At 37.3% G+C, this 17681-nt stretch overlaps 1 protein-coding gene across 1 annotated transcript in view; it reads left to right on the forward strand.

Moving 5' to 3' along the window:
- The window catches only part of LOC103100602 (transforming acidic coiled-coil-containing protein 3-like), a 28653-nt gene that overhangs the window by 1342 nt on the left and 9630 nt on the right, over positions 1–17681 (forward strand). Inside the window, exons 2-7 of the mRNA XM_007507084.3 lie at positions 3988–4095; positions 8758–8907; positions 10731–10807; positions 10891–10934; positions 16942–17102; positions 17553–17659. Of these exons, the coding sequence (XP_007507146.1) occupies positions 8806–8907; positions 10731–10807; positions 10891–10934; positions 16942–17102; positions 17553–17659 (491 nt within the window). The 5' untranslated portion in view covers positions 3988–4095; positions 8758–8805. The remainder of the gene's footprint in view (positions 1–3987; positions 4096–8757; positions 8908–10730; positions 10808–10890; positions 10935–16941; positions 17103–17552; positions 17660–17681) is intronic.

The following is a 17681-nucleotide window of genomic DNA, read 5'->3' on the forward strand; positions in this document are numbered from 1 at the left end:
CTTTTTTTGTCAGCTCTGCCAATTTGACATGTGTGAGGGGGTAGAATCTCAGAGTTTTCATTTTAATTTCTCTAATTATTAGTGATTTGGATCATTTTTCATGTGAATAGCTTTCATTTCCTCCTGAAATTTTCCTGTTCCTATCCTTTGATTATGTATCAATTATCACGGCTCTTACATTTTTTGAACAGGGAATTAAAATGATCAGGTGTCTTATAAAGCGGTATGTGCCCTGGCATGGTTATTTTCAAAGCTATTTGAAAGATCGATCAGAATAGGGAAATCACTCAGGAGACTACTACAACAGGCCTGGCAAGAGAGGGTGAGGGTCCAAACCCAGTGGCAGCCATGTATACGAAAGGAGAGAAAGAATGATTTTGAGAGCTGATAGTGGGTGGTATTGGTAGGACTTAATAGCTGATTAGATGTAAAGTGAGAAGAAAGAATGGAGAGTGTTAATGAGTCTGGGTGTCTTGAACCATTGTGGTACCTTCAACAGAAACAGGAAGGTAGGGCAAAAGAGAGGTCATATGAGGAAGCAAGAAAGATTCATTCAGTTTGGGGGCATGCTGAATTTGTGTTGTCTCTAGGACACGTAGGCAGTGATATCTAGCAGGCAGCTGTTGACACAAGCCTAGGGTTCAAGAGAAATCATCACTGATTTGGAAGTGATTGAACCTATATGAGATTACCAAGGGAAAGTGTAGGAAGGTAGGGTCAGAGTTTGGGGTAGAGGAGCTGTTAAGTGACCCAGCATAAGCAACTGGGAAGGAAGTGATCAGACAATAGAAGGACTAAAAGAGAACTGTGTTATGAAGAGAGTAGAGAATAGCTGGTACTAAATGGTCAGTGAAGAAAAATCTATCTACTAAGTGTTGGTCACTAGCCATTTATTGATACTTCTTCTCCCCTTCCCTTTGAACTCCCAGAGTGATGACCTGTATGGTGTACCAATTTAGCTATCAAGAGGAGTCAACTATTTTATTATCATTTTTTCTGGAACTATAATTGACACTGCAATTAATCTGAGTTAAGTTGCCTTTTTTTTTCAAATTATTATAGTCATTTTATATATTGTTCTTTCCGTTCTGCTTTTTGTTCTGCTTTCTGCTGATTACTTTGTGTGCTTCCTTATTTCTTTGGACTAATTTATCATGTCTTTCAATGTTACTTTACTTTTATACACCATGATATGTTCTACAATTCCCAAATTGATAGGCACCCATTTTGCTGGCCAATTATATTGCTACCACAAAATATGATGCTCTCAATATTTTTCTTTATATCTGTAGATATTATCTATGTATTCCTATAGATGCCAAAATTTCTATTAAGTACCTAGCATGTGCCAATCTCTGTGGTATATGACAAATACAAGTGAGGGAGAGAGTCCTTGCCTTCAAGGAGTTTACATTCTAATGGGAGATGCTAGAGCATAAAAGGAGGATGGGGTGGCTAGAAAGAATACTAAGGTGGAAGTGATGTCTGGAGTTAAGGCAGCACAGTATAGAGCTCCTGGACAGGAAGGGAAGTGACTCAAGCCCAGAGAAGACAATAGCTTCCCTGTCAGAGCCCCAGGAGATTGTAGGTGGGCAGAGATCAGGATCCTGGTGGGAAGGTGGCCTAATTTGTGGTTTGTGCCTGGGAATGCCAAATATATGATGCTGTTTCCTGTTTTCAACCTTCTTGGGTCATATGTCCAGGAGTGCAGTTGCTGAGTTAAAGTGTATTAACAGTTTGATGCTTTTTTTCCCACATATTTCTAAGTGGTTTTCCAGACTAATTGGCCAAATTTGTGTGGCTCTTTTCTACTGTTGGGCTTTCTCTGATAGAATGTAAACTCCTTGAGGGAAGGGACTGATTTATTTCCATCCTGAGTCCAGCAACTAGTAGGTACTTTGCTTGATTTTTAAAGTGATAGGATTAGAATCTAAATTTCAGTATTGAAGGGGAAATAGTGAAGTAGAGGCCTAACTTTTCTTAGGAATTTCACAGTGAAAGCAAGGATAAAGGCATTTTACTTAATAAGATTGAAAAGTCAGATTGTAGGTTTGTTTTAAGGATGAGGGAGATCTGAACCTGTTTGTAGGGAGTAGGGAAAGAGGCTTCAGATAAGAAGATTGAAGGAGACGGGATTAAGGGCACCAATAGGAGAGCTAGCTTTGCCAGTAAGAAGGACACCTCCTTAGCAAAGACCATAACAAAAGCAGCAAGGACAAGTGAAGATATAGAAGATGGGTTTTGAAGTATAGGGGAGAAGTAATGAAGGAACTGAGGGGATTAGGACAGTAAATATGAACCACACTGACTCCATCTTGTGACTCAATTCTGGAACTAGTTCAGTTCCCTTTCTATTCTATTCAATCATGGGTCTAGTCTAATTTCTGACTTGTGAGAAAACAATTCAATTGTAGGAATTGTGAGAAAACCTTATTGTATTGTTTGAATCTAGATCTCTTTTCTATCTATACCTGCTGTTTCAAGACCCTGAACTCTGGCTCTAAGTCAGTGATAGTGAACCTATGGCATAGGTGCCAAAACGGGCATGCAGAGCCCTGTTTGTGGGCAAACCAGCAATCATCAGCCAGTTTCTTACTAGAAAACCAGAGGAACTCCATGTGCCTGAGGACATTCCTCACATCCCCCAACACTGCCCAGCAGCCAATGAGAGTGATATCTCCCTCCTCTGCCTAGGTGCTGGGGTGTGGGGGGCCTCACATGCGGCATGAGGGTGAGGCGCAGATGGCAGCCTGTTGAGTCTGTGGTGAAGGTGATTCCCATGGTGGGGTTGGAGAGGAGCACAGCTTACAGTGTGGCACAGAGCTGGAGGGTAGTGGAGTGCTGGGGCCACTGTCCTCCCCCTTCCACATTTACGTCTCATCATTTGTCCCTCCGCCTAGCAGACCAATGGGAGCACTTCCTCCCTCCCTTGTCTGGGGTAAGGGAAAGTGGGGAAAGGTGGATGGGTGGGGCATAGCACTCAGTCTCTGTGGGGGCAGGCACAGCCCTAGGTCTGTGGCTTAGGGAGGAGTTCTGCCTGGTACTCCATCTCTTAAAGGTTCTCCATCACTGATCTAGGTTATGCTGACCAGAAACTTGGTCAGATCCGAAGATTGATACAAAGAGTTTTCTCACAATTGTACATTTCAAGCAGCCGGTATGTATTATCTGAAAACTGGCCCCATAATGGTCAGTTATTGTTTCCATGCCCATTGACTGAATAGAGACACTTTGAGGAAATTCTGAATTCAGAGAATTGTCCCTATTCACTCTGCTCCTCCCATTGTAAAGTCCCTAACCTTTCCTCCAATTAGATATCTGATGACGTAATGGATTGTTTCCTTTTTTTAAAAAAAAAAACCTTTACCTTTGGTCTTAGAATTGATACTGAGTATTAGCTGCAAGACAAAAGAGCCGCACGGGCTAGGCATTTGGGGTTAAGTTGTTCACCCAAAGTCCCTGAGCTAGGAGGATATCTGAGGCCATATTTGAACCCAAGCCCTCCTGTCTCCAGGCCTAGCTCTCTATCCATTTAACTACCTACATGTCCCCTCTAATGATGTTTCTAAAAGTGTTTACAGAAAGGTTTGAGTTGGAAGGATTTAACTGATAATTTATAAATGCTTAAAGGTATAATAGGTACTTATCTGTAAGTTTTCTTTTCAGCAGAGAATTAAATTTTGGGTGAATTTATTTGATGTTCTGGATATTGGTAAAGGTTGGAACAAAAAAGCAATCCTATATATTTTATTGGTCAATTTCATTTTTCAGTTCTAGGCATAGGCATAGAAATCAACTATTTGGAACAATTTGGAATTTCTTCAGTAAGTATATGATAACTTGTTGAAAAAGATTGAAACCTGATACAACATATGATTTGATATAGGGACATTTCTACTTCTGTTTACAAATTTTGAACCAAAATCATGTTTGAGATGATTGGATTTATGTAACTAACTTTTTGGATTTTCTCCTTTTTCTCTTTAGTTTAAGGAATCTGCCTTGAGACAATAGTTCTTATATTTTAAATTTGACTCACTACTGAAAGAGAGACCCAATAACCTGGTTCCTGTAAACCGAAACAGCAAGTAATAGGTGAGACAATTTCTTTTTCTGGGTATAATTTAGTTTATTTCAACAAACTCATGCTTGCTGTGTCCTCGATACTCTACCATGAATTGAGGATCACAGCCACAACTAGGGACTTTTTCCACTTGGGATAACCATTCAGAGGCTGTAGCAATGCAAAAGATAGTGTACCTGTACCAGAAGAGAGGATGGTCTCCCTCCACAGTCTTGAGAGGCTGGTGTCAAAATCTGGGCAGAAAGGAAGTCAGCTGACAGAGTCTCCTTCTAATAATTGGAGTTTTACTGGAACTATGAAGGTGAGAATCATCACTTGACTAGAAAATTCAGATAAACCTCAAGCATTTTATTATCCAATTTGGGGCTCTATATCATTCTATAGAGTCTTACTCAGATACTATGTTATGGTGTGGAGATAGCTCTTGTTCCTGGCAGGCATTTGAGCTCTGAAAAGCCCCCCCTCCCCCCAGGTCTTTCTGCTTATGCTGTCCTCATTAAGTTTGTAGACAGTTGCCACTAGGGTTACTTGGGATTTAATTTTCTTCTAACAGAACAAGCAACTCTCAAAGAACACTAAGTCAAAGAGTTGCAAGCTACATTGGTGGTAACAATACCAGATGACATCACTGGTTTATTTGAACATTGCATCTGGTTTCAAAATGCACTGGAAATGTATTATATTGGATGACAATATGAAATAACGCCATATTGATGAGCATTGGGATCATAATTATTCTTATTAGGGTGACTTAAATCTGGAAAAGTATATTCCCTTTTTCTAAAGTCTTCCTGATTTCCTGACAAGTGAGAAATTCAAGAATAATTAAGATGATGCGAAACTTGATGAATTTGACTTCCTAGGAACACTTCGTATTTCAGTATCCTTTTTAAAAAAAATTCAGGCAACCTAAATTCTACTACTAGTTAATTGTTGGTTTGACCTTTTGAGTGGGGGAAAGGGTTAGAGGGGTGCGAAGATGGGGACTGGGGACAGATCTCTGGACCTCTTTCCTCTTATTTAAAATGAATGAAGTGGGGGCAGCTGGGTAGCTCAGGGGATTGAGAGCCAGGCCTAGAGATGGGAGGTCCTAGGTTCAAATCTGACCTCAGACACTTCCCAGCTGGGTGACCCTGGGCAAGTCACTTAACCCCCATTCCCTAGCCTTTACCACTCTTCTGCCTTGGAACCAATACACAGTATTGATTCCAAGACGGAAGGTAAGAGTTTCAATAAAAATAAATAAATAAACAAACAAATAAATAAAATCAAGTAAAATGAGGAGAATCATGAAAACAAACTAGTACTGGCTAAAAAAATAGAAAGGTGGATCAATGGAAAAGAGGAGTAAATTATCTTAGCAATCTAGTGTTTGATAAACCCAAAGATCCCAGATTTTGGGATAAGAATTCATTATTTGACAAAAACTACTTGGGAAATTGGAAAGAGGTATGGCAAAAATTAGACATAGAACAAGATCTCACTCCCTATACCAAGATAAAGTCAAAATGGGTATATGAGCTAGTTATAAAGGGTGATATTATAAATAAATTAGGGGAATATAGAATAGCTTACCTGTCAGATCTCAGTAAAAGGGAAGAATTTATGATCAAACAAAAGATAGAGAGCATTACAAGATGCAAAATAAATAATTTTGATTATATTAAATTAAATAGGTTTTGTACAAACAACCAATGCAACCAAGATTAGAAGGGAAACCACAAACTGGGGAAAAAAAACATTTTTATAATAAATTTCTCAATAAAGTTCTCATTTCTTAAATATATAAAGAACTAAGTCAAATTTATAAGAATACAAGTTATTCCCCAATTGACAAATGATCAAAGGATATTAATAAGCAGTTTTCAGATGAAATACCACCTCATGCCTATCAGATTGGCCACTGTGACAATAAAGGAAATTGATAAATGTTGGAGAGAATGTGGCAAATTAGAACACCGATGCATTGCTGGTAGAGTTGAGAACTGATCTAATCATTCTGGAGGGCAATTTGGAATTATGCCCAAAGGACTCTAAAAGAATGCATATCATTTGATCCAGGAATACCACTATATTCTGTATCCCAAAGAGATAAAAAATGGGAAAGGATCTACTTGTACAAAAATATTTATAGCTGCTCTTTTTGTTGTGGCAAAGAATTGGAAACTAAAGTGATGTCCATCAATTCGGGAATGTCTGAACAAATTGTGGTATATGATGGTGATGACATTTGTGCTGTAAGGAATGATAAACAGGATGATTTCAGAAAGAACTGGAAAGACTATGTGAACTGATACAGAGTGAAAAAAGCAGAACCAGGAAAACATTGTACACATTAACTGCAATATTGTGGAATGATCAACTGTGATAGACTTAGTTATTATTGGCAATACAATGATCCAAGACAATTCTGAGGGAATTGTGACAAAGAATGTTATCCATCTCCAGGGAAAGAACTGTTAGAGTAGGAATGTAGATGAAAACATACAATTTTTCACTTATTTTTTTTGGTATACATTTTGACATTTTTGGTTTTATAAGATTATCCACTTATAAAAATGAACAATATGGAAATATGTTTTATGTGAGAATATATATATAACCCAGATTGAATTGCTTTGTGGGAGGAAAAGAGGGAGAGAGACAATTTGGATCATGTAACCTCAGAAAACTTATGTGAAAATGTATTACATGTAATTGATCTAAAAAAAATTTTTTTAATGAATGAGGGGGTTGGATTAGATCTCTTGTATTTTTTTATTAAACCCTTACCTTCCGTCTTGGAGTCAATACTATGTATTGGCTCCAAGGCAGAAGAGTAGTAAGGGCTAGGCAATGGGGGCCAAGTGACTTGCCCAGGATCACACAGCTGGGAAGTGTCTAAGGCCAGATTTGAATCTAGGACCTCCTGTATCTAGGCCTGGCTCTCCATCCACTGAGCTACCCAGCTGCCCCCTATACTTGTATTTTTTTTTAAACCCTTACCTTCTGTCTTAGAGTCAATACTGTGTATTGGCTCCAAGGCAGAAGAGTGGTAAGGGCTAGGCAATGGGGGTTAAGTGACTTGCCCAGGGTCACCCAGCTGGGAAGTGTCTGAGGCCAGATTTGAAGCTAGGACCTCCCATCTCTAGGGCTAGCTCTCAATCCACTGAGCTACCCAGCTGCCCCCGTATACTTGTATTTTTAAAAGAAGAGAAAAAGCTATTTATATTCTAGCTAAAGGTCGGTATGCTACTTAGTGATTGTCATTTAGTTAATGAAAATCAACAAGAGATGTTTGAATTAAGCAAGTGAAGGTAGCCTGATTGCTCGATATCTAAGGATATTTTTAATACATCATTATTAGGAATTTTCTTCAAAAATAGCCTATTAATTTATAATACAATTTCCTGTCACCATTGTGAAGCACTGGTAAAGGATAAACTTTTTTCCTTAGAATGCTCTGATCCAGTCTTATGTTGTGCAGTTTGGTACTATAGAAAGAACACTGGCATTTGGAGCCAGAATATTATTTTAGATCTCAAGTCTGCTTCTTAATAACTGTGACCTTGGACAAGTAGTTTAGTTTCTCCTGACGTCTGGTTCCTTGCATGTAAAGTGAGGGAGTTTTCCTACCTCTATAAGGTTCCTTCTAATTCCCAATTCTGGGATTCCTAATCTAGAGGAGTCATATACAAGTTGCATTAAAGACTCAGTATCCCCTTGCTATTAGGTTTCTCTTCAATGAAGGTGTTTGGGGATCTGGGCAATCACTTCTTTTATTCCTGTGTTGGGTAAGATGAAAGAGCTATATAAAGGATTCTGCCTCTAGTCTTTTCTGATCCTATACTTGGTGCTTTTACAAGAGTGTGGCAGGATAAGAAAAACAGCTGAAATCAGTCATTTTTGTTTGTTACTGGGGATAGTTTAGGTATTCGGAAAACAGAAGGAAAAAAGGAATGAAATATGGTTCAATTAGGTTCGGGTTTCTGTTGATAAGAGTAAGGGTCCTCTCTTCTAGGATAAGTAAAGGAGAGTGGTTCACTTTGACAGCAGCTCTTCTTTGTATTGTGGGTTAAGGGACTAAGTTTTGCTTTGAACCCCAGTGTTGGAAGAATTTTCTTCCTGGGAAAAGTTTATCTTTTTATTCTGAAGTACAAATTTTAAGGCCAACACAAATAAACTTCAATTTTCAAGTGACCGTAGAGAGAAAAACTTTTTATGAGGTAGTAGAAACTGTGAAGGATTTATGATGAAAAAAGCTATCCATCTCCAAAGAAAGAACTGATGGAGTCGAAATGAAGAGTGAAGTGTATATTTTTTTACCTGGTTTTCTTTGTGTGTCCTTTTTTTGGATATGCGTCTTCTTCCACAACATGACCAATATGGAAATATTTTTCATATGACAATACATGTATAACATATCAAATTGATTACCCTCTTGGAATTGGGAGGGGAAGGAGAGAGAATTTGGAGCTCAACATTTTAGAAAACTAATGATTAAAATTGTTTTTACATGTAATTTGGAAAAAATAAAATATTGAAAGGTTTAAAAAAGTATTCTTTGACTTTGATGATTTATGGGCGATAGATGAAAAAATGGGTATCCCTTGTGGTTTTTTGTTCATTTGACTCCCTCAATTTCTCATCTGCAACCCTGACAGTTTGTGTTACCCATTGTTATTTTCCCACAGGTAATAAGACCTCCTCTCCCTGATGGACCAGAATGTCTAGGCTTTCCTATGACAGCCAAGGACTTGCCTGATCCAGTAGATGCAATTATGAATGTATTGAAGTATAGCCAGAAAGACATGGATGTAGCTGTAGAAAAAGTCAAACAAGAAGTAAGGGAAATGACTTCATGACCTTGAAGACACTAAGATTTCTTTCTAAATATGCAAGATACTTTTAACTCTAGCTGACTTTTGCTTGTATGATTCAGGAATTAAGAGCATAACGAACATGTGGAGAATCTATGGATTTTTTTTTTACTTATTCGTTTCACATATTTTATTTACACTGTTGGTTTTCCCTCTAGCTCACTTTTTGTAAGTTGCACAAGTGTCTGCTCCTAGTCCAAGGACTAAGATATTTTTAAGAATTCTATTTTGAAATATATTTATTTAGTGGGAAGTGGGGTTGAGGGGAGAACTTGATTATGAGATCTCAGTACTAAGAACAAGGAAAATGATTATAAAAACATCTCATGGTCTTTGGCATATTTTATATTTTATACATAAGTCAGATTAAAGAAGCATGTATTAGCATACCAGTACTGGTCAAAATGGCTTGTTTTCCTAACTATAAAGTACCTGTTTTTATCAGAACTTCTGATTGGAATGAGTAAAAAAGCATTTTTTTATAAAACAAATTGAAAAAAATATTTAACATTCTTTTTAAAAAAATTTGAGTTCTCAAGAAAAAAAACATTTATTAACTTCTGTCTTTCAAGATTGCTTTTTTCTGCTTCCAAATATATGGTGGGCAAAAAGATAAAATAATCGGTTCTCTTCTTTCATCTAACTTCATCTACCAATCACTTAGTTTGAATTCGTTTTTTATTCAAAATATCTATGAATTTCAAAAAAGTTGACAGCACAGAACAGTAAAAGGATTTTATAACTTATTTTGTCACATCTCCTTGTTAATTTTTATTTAAGGAACATTTTATCTGAAAGAAATCAGTGTCAATTCTGTCAATCAGCAAACATTTATAAAGCTTTTTCTACATACATCCAGTTACATGTTTTAAAAGCTCATAATGACCTGGAAGTTATCTTTGACATCTTTTCATTCTCTCTTCTGAATTTGTGCAGCTACTATCACTACTGCCTGCCCAACTATTTCTTCCTTACAATACTTCCTTTTTCTGCTATTTCTCCCTCTAATTTATTTTTATCCTGCTGCCAGAATAATCTTTCCTTTCTTTAAATTGGATTATAACATTGTTTTGTTCAAAAACTTTCAGAGCAGACTTCAAACTCCTTTTGGCTGTGTCTTTCAAGATCCTCCACACTGGCAGCCCATCACTTTTTTTATTTGTTTAAAACCCTTACCTTCTGTCTTGGAAGCTAAGTATTGGTTCCAAAGTCAAAGAGCAATAAGGGCTAGGCAACTGAGGTTAAATGACTTGCCCAGGGTCACACAGCTAGGAAATATCTGAGAGCTGATTTGAACCCATTCCTCTCAAATTCAGTCCGGCTATCTATCCACGGTGCTACCTAGCTGCCTCACAGCTCTTCACTTTTCTGTCTGCTTTCTATAACTTTTCATTTGAAAAAAAATGTCTTTCGACTTGTTATGGAAAAACTTCCATTATTGAATCATTCTTCACAACTACAGAAAACAATCAAAACAATCCAGTCCAGTAGCCACATCTAACAATATATACAACATTTGGTCCTAGTGTTATCTTATTTATTTGCCTTGAGGAGAGAGATCTGTTGCATTATCTGTTCTCTGGGACCAAAATGGTTTTCTATTTACTCAGAGTTCAGGGTTTTTCATTGATCTTATTTAATTATTAAAAGTTTTCCAGTTGATCAAATTAAGTTTACATTGTTATAGTCTTGAGCATATTATTTTTCCTTCATACATTCTAACTGAAGTACTCTGCCTATAGTAAGATCATTGAAATACTAAGTTTTTTGTCTGTGTGTATATACAGGTTAAAGAAAAAGAACTTCAAATTCAAGAATTAGAAGACAAATACAAAAAATGCCATGTGAAATATTTAGAGATGGGGTATGTATCTATCTTCTTTAAAACTCTCTTCAAATGTTCTCTCATGGTCTCTCATTCATCCTTTCTTCTTTATAATACTGTAGGAAAATTGTGGAAGAATATGAAGAAATAATAACTCAACTGATAGGTAAGTCAATGTAGCAAAAGCTTTGAAATAATAAACTTGGGAATTTAGAGCTTGTTAGGACCTTAGCTTTTGTCCAGCTTCCTCATGTGTAGGAGAAGAAATCTAAAACCTAGAGAAGCTCAGGAGCACACAGAGAGATGCTAAAGAATGGGTATCAAGCAAGCAGAACACTTTTCCAATGCAATCCAGGAATATTCCATTTGATTTTAATTCTTTCAATCTTACTTGAATCACACCCACCTGGAAACTAACATCTCCTTTTATCTTTTTTTTTAAACCCTCACCTTCCATCTCAGAATCAATACTGGGTATTGGTTCTAAGGCAGAAGAGTGGTAAGGGCTAGGCAATGGGGGTTAAGTGACTTGCCCAGGGTCACACAGCTGGGAAGTGTCTGAGGCCACATTTGAACCCAGGACCTCCTGTCTCTAGGCTTGACTCTCAATCCACTAAGCCACCCAGCTGTCCCCCAAACATCTCCTTTTATATTGATAATGTAAATATAAGTAGCAAAATGATATGATGGATAGAGCTGACCATGTACAAGTGTTGTTCCTACCATATATTGACTTTGGGAGCCTGAGCAAGTCCTTTGACCTTGGGGCCCCAGGCACTTCTCTTAGTGATATCCTGTGATAAAGGGAGCCTTGTTAAGTAACAGATGACAAAAAGAGTGAGATAACAAAAAGGACAGGAAAGATAAGAACTAGCATGTTTGAGAAGGACTGAGTAGAACAAGGGTCTACCACAAGTTCAAATTTTATTAAGAATCCAATCTAATATATATAGAAAAGTTTTCTCCAACAACTAAAAGGAACATTACCGCATCATTGACCAATTACAAGCTCATAAGCACTTTATCATTCTTAGGAGTGTAACTTTCTCACAGAAAATTATTTATGAAAAGAATTTAACCAAAAGATTTCTAAGGTATTTGCACAAACCCAAGCAACTGAGGAATATTGGCAATAACTTGAAGGTTTACAGGGATTAAGTGAAAAGAAAGTCTAGGTCATTTGGTCATGACATTACAGAAGCTTCTTTGATCAGCAAAATAATGGACAACTCAAGGATTATTATGAAGGAAGCTTTCAGGACATGTCTGTGGTGAAAAATTATCACACTAATATAGTCTCCAAGCTAATAATAAGTTTGTTGTTAGAGGGCTGATCTCACAATAAAGCCAGACTCTGGTCAAGATCAAGACCAGAGAGACAGAAGGGGGAATCAATGGAATAGACTAGGGGTAAATGACCTCAGAAAACTAGTGTTCAATAAACCCAAAGATGCCAGCTTTTGGAACAAGAACTCACTATTTGACAAAAACTACTGGGAAAATTGGAAACAGTATATGGGAAAAATCAAGATTAGATCAACATCTCACACCCTAGATAATTTTCAAGATACCAAGATAAATTCAAAATGGGTAAATGGCTTAAACATAAAGAATGAAATCATAAATAAATTAGGTGAACATAGAATAGTATACCTGTCAGATCTGTGGGAAAGGAAGGAATTTAAGACCATGCAAGAGACAGAGAACATTACAAAATGTGAAATGAATGATTTTGATTATATCAAATTAAAAAGGTTTTGCACAAATAAAACCAATGCAACAAAAATTAGAAGGAAAGCAACAAACTGGGAGAAAATTTAACAAAACTCTGACAAAGGTTTAATTTACCAAATATATAAGAAACTAAGTCAGATTTACAAAAAAATCAAGTCATTCCCCAATCGATAAATGGTCAAGGGATATGAATAGGTAGTTTTCACATGAAGAAATCAAAACTATCAATAATCACATGAAAAAGTGTTCTAAAGAGAAATGCAAACCAAAACAACTCAGAGATACCACCTCACACCTAGCAGATTGGCCAATATGGCAGCAAAGGAAAGTGATAAATGTTGGAGGGAATGTGGCAAAATTGGGATGTTAATGTATTGCTGGTGGAGTTGTAAATTGATCCAACCATTCTGGAAGGAAATTTGGAATTATGTGCAATGGGCTTTAAAAGGGCTTTGATCTAACCCATACCACTTCTGGGTTTGTATCCCAAAGAAATAATAAGGAAAAATAGCTGTACAAAAATATTTATAGCTACTCTCTTTGTGGTGGCAAAAAAATTGGAAAATGAGGAGGTGTCCCTCAATTGGGGAATAGCTGAACAAGTTGTGATATCTGATGGTGCTATAAGGAATGATGAACTGGAGGATTTCTATATGAACTGGAAAGATCTCCAGGAATTGATGCAGAGGGAAATGAGAAGATCCAGAAGAACATTGTACATAGAAACTGAAACATTATGGCACAATTGTATGTAATAGACCTTTCTACTAGCAGCAATGCAATGATCCAGGACAATTCTGAGGGACGTGTGAGAAAGAACATTATCCACATCCAGAGAAAGAACTGTGAGAGCAGAGACACAGAAGAAAAACATAGAATCAATCCTATGGTTTGATGGGGATATGATTGGGGTTTTGGTGTTAAGAGATCACTCTATTGCAAATATGAATAATATGGAAATAAGTTTTGAACAATGATACATGTATAACCCAGTGAAATTTCTTGTCAGCTGTGGGAGTGGGAAGGAAAAGGGGGGTTGGGAAAAACACGAATCATGTAACCATGGGAAAAATATTCTAAATTAATTAATTTTTAAAAGATCAAGACTAGAGACCCCAAGGGCAGCCCTTCACCTTCTAACTGACTGTTTTATTCAGACACCCCAAAGGCAGCCCTCTACCTCCTGACTTATGTTTACATGCAGCAGGGTGTGGTGGACTTGGTAGAAACTTTTGGGTTACAGGCTTAAGGTCAAAATGCCTGTCAGCAAGATTTGATACTGCCCTAAGCCATATTTTTCTTAGTTAATGCTTATAATTTTCAGGGAGTCAACAGACCCCCCACTGGTTGACACGGTCACAGTCTGGGAAGCCAGAGGCTGCAAGGCAGCAGCCCCCTGCTAACCCCCTTCTGTGACTTCTCTCTCTCCAACTTTCCCTACTAATTGACTTGTTATGATTATTATTCTCTCCCCAATACAGGAGAAATAATATGAGAGCAAATATTTATAGGATCAATATATATATATATATATACACACACACACACACACACACACATATATATATATGCACATATATATATATATCCCACTTTAATCCCCCTAAGGTCATTACCCCAAAAGATTGCATTTAAGGAATTAAAGCCCAAAGATTATTGCCTATTATCCCCACTTCTTTCCCTCTTCATAGAGCCACATTCACTCCCATTACAAGCCAGGCAAGCCAATAACATCAATCAACTTCAAGACACACTCCACTGAATTCTGTTTATGGACAGAAATCAGGCTGCCAGGTGCTTCAAAGTAACACAAGAAAAACAGAACTTGTAAATTGAGGAAAACCCCAAATCTGGTCTGTCATTAAATTAACTTCCAACCTTGTACCTAGCTATGAAATGTTTTGTTACCCATCTCCTAAATAATTGTGATTGGTTGTGAAAGCTGACCAAAAGTAACAATGATTCTCCTAGGACTGAGAGAACTAACTTCTACATCACCCTGTTTATGTCATTTAGCTATAGCGACAGTGTTTCACTGACTATCTCCTTAGGCTACGTGTCTGTTGTTAAGTACTATGGAAACACATATGTAGAAAATTGATTGTGTACCAAAGAAGTATGTAATCACCAGCCTATATAATAAATGAACCTCCATGCTATGGCAGAACACTGTGTGATGCCTGAGCACATGGCCCTGAGCACACAGTGTCATTACTTGTCACACTTGGAGAAACCTTGGACCCTCAGAGAGACCACTGGATGGCTCTCTTTAATAATTCATATAAAGCAAATGATATTGATTATTAATTCAAATCTAATGATTGTGTTATAAAAATAATCTTAATGGCTAAAACTATTACAATCATAAAAAGGGGGTAAGGGGTTTCACATTCACATATCTTTTGATTATAGCTATACAATATTTTTTGAGCTGCTATTTCGAGATTCTGGCCCTACCATGGAATCCCAGGCAAACTAAAAAAGCATGTCTTTCTGGCTGATTTTCCTCAGTGGATTCAATTTGTCTTTAGATTTATTCACATATCCTCACAGAGTCACTTGACAGCAACTCACTTGATATGCTGCTCAGCAACCACTTCAGAGTTCAGGAGGGTGAAAGGGGGTGTTGTCTTCCTAGACACTCCTCTCCCCATAAAAGAGTAGACTTTCTCTATCATGAGTGGAAAAGGAGCCAGAAAAGATGATGTCCAAGAATTAGATGTATTATAGGTTGTATTCAGATCCAATTGAATTTGAGTGTTACGTTGTGATCATATGAGTTTCAGGAAAAGTCTCTTGTAACCTGAGATTATCACCTTCTAGACTTACCATCCATCCACATTCTTTTAGGTTGTGTATCTCTTTTTAAAATAATATTCTAATTTTTTTCTCAATTGAATGCAAAGCAATTTTCAACATTTGACTTTTGAAATTTTAAGTTCCAAATTCTCTCCCTCTTCTCCTCCCTTCATTTGATATAGGTTGTACATGCGTAATCATGTAAAACATACTTCCATATTAGTCATGGTGTGAAAGAAAACAAAAACATCATGAAGAAAAGTAAAGAAAGTAAAAAGTAGTATGCTTTGATCGGCATTCAGAGTATATTAGTTCTTTCTCTGGAAGCAATTTCTCTTTTCATTATGAACTCTCTGGAATGGTCTTGGTTCATTATTTTCCTGAAAATAGTCAAGTCATTTGTAGTTGATCTTTGGGTGCCATTTGGCAAGGAAATAAGAGTTGTGCTCTCAAGACACTTTTTACATTCTTCTGACCTCTTAATTATGGTGACTTGAAATTTTCTTGGATTTGGTGATGATCTAACCTCTTATAACTGGATACAGTATTGCTTTTGCAGCTTTATATCAGCTGTCTGGCAGGAATTACGTTCAAGTCACAGACTATCAGACTATTTGTTGACTTGGTTTGGAGTACCTTGTGAAATGTTCTGGGCCTGGAGTCAGGAAGGCTCATCTTTATGAATTCTAATCTGGCCTCAGACACTAGTTGCAAATCACTTAACCTCTGTTTGCCTCAGTTTCCTCATCTACGAAATGAGGATAATTAGGGTTATGTAAATAAATAGGGTTTTGTCACTATAAATGAGGGTTGTTGTGTGGATCAAATAAGTGCTTAGCAGAGTGTCTGGCACATACTAGACTCTACATAAACGCTAGCCATTATTAGTTTATAGTAGAATCTCTGTACTTCACTTGTTGAATAAAGATTGGTACATGACAAAAGATCATGATCTTTTCCATTATGCTTGTCATGAGCCTTGCAAAGACGGATGGCAAAGCAGGCCATCAAATGATACTTCTTGTTGCTTTTGGATACAGGATGCAATCAACTTCTCCGTTCTCCTCTTAAGGGAAGGTCTTTAAGTCATCCTTCCACTTGGGCACAATTTCTTTCTGTCTCCTGGTTTGATTGTAGGGAGAAAGTTAATATGGTTCAGTTTTTCTAGTAGCTAATAAACTCATTGGATAAAGAACTCAAGACTTAAAGTATCGATAATTAAGAGTTTATGGATGTTCTAAAGCAACATCATTTTTTATTTTTCTTTGTTTTGTGGGCAGCCATGAGGCCCCCCTGCTTAGGATGAGCACCACCATTTGGGGCTAGGTCTGTGCTCACAGACGCAGCCTGGCACTAGGACCATACTTAGAGGTCTGATGCTTTGGCAGAACCTTTCAGATCTTGTGAATCAGGAATACAGATCTTTGGGGAAACTGATGTCACCTCCATATCACCTCCATATCACAATGGAACATCGGAGTACATTGAGAAGAGATAGATCATGTTATAACTTTTATTTTAAAATCATTTTTCATGTGATTTGCATTTCTGTTTATTAACTTTTTTGTATTCATGATAGAACTTTTCAATGAAATCACTTATTTGACCATAGATAAGGTGATCAATGTTTGTATCCTTAGCTTATGACCAGCAGCAGAAAGAGGCTACAAAGGCAGAAATCCAGAAGATTTCAGAAGAAAAACATCAAATTACGGCAGACCTGAACTCCATGGAAAAGTGTTACTCTCACCTCTTCAAACTACTCGAAAAACAGAAGGAGGTTTTAAAAGGATATCAAAAGGTGTGACTAACATAAAATATAGTAAATGTCGTTTTTCATTAGTAGAAAGCTTATTCCCTGCTTGGGAAGTAGAGAAGTCACATTAATAGAGCTGGGAAGGACATAACCATCTCCTAGTGGCCCCTGGAGTCACTTGCTGAAGAACTCAGGCAGTTCTTGGAGGCTGGCAGCAACTCCTCTGAAAGACAAAGCTGGTAGTAGAACAACCTGTACCTACAGAGATTTTTCTTTTTGCCTTTTATGTCTTATGTGTACTTCTCTCTTGATAGACTGAGGTCAAAAGTCTGTGGCTTCAGAAGTCTTGCTCCCCTCGCCCCCAAACTTGGAGATGAGCACTCCCTAGTCAATGCTCTTTGCTTTTTTCCTCTTCCCATGGAGTTACAGGAATGTCTTTAGGCAAATGTCCTTCACTCGGTATAAATCGGTCCATTAATTTTCTGTTACTTACAGAATGAAGGAGCATTGAAGAAATGTGTTGAAGATTGTCTAGTAAGAATTGAAAAGGAAGAACGGCGGTACCAAGCATTAAAGGCTCATGCAAAAGAAAAATTAAACATGTAAGTGTTGGTCACTGGGGAT

Source organism: Monodelphis domestica, chromosome X (genome assembly GCF_027887165.1).
Source record: "Monodelphis domestica isolate mMonDom1 chromosome X, mMonDom1.pri, whole genome shotgun sequence".
Classification (NCBI taxonomy): Eukaryota; Metazoa; Chordata; class Mammalia; order Didelphimorphia; family Didelphidae; genus Monodelphis; species Monodelphis domestica.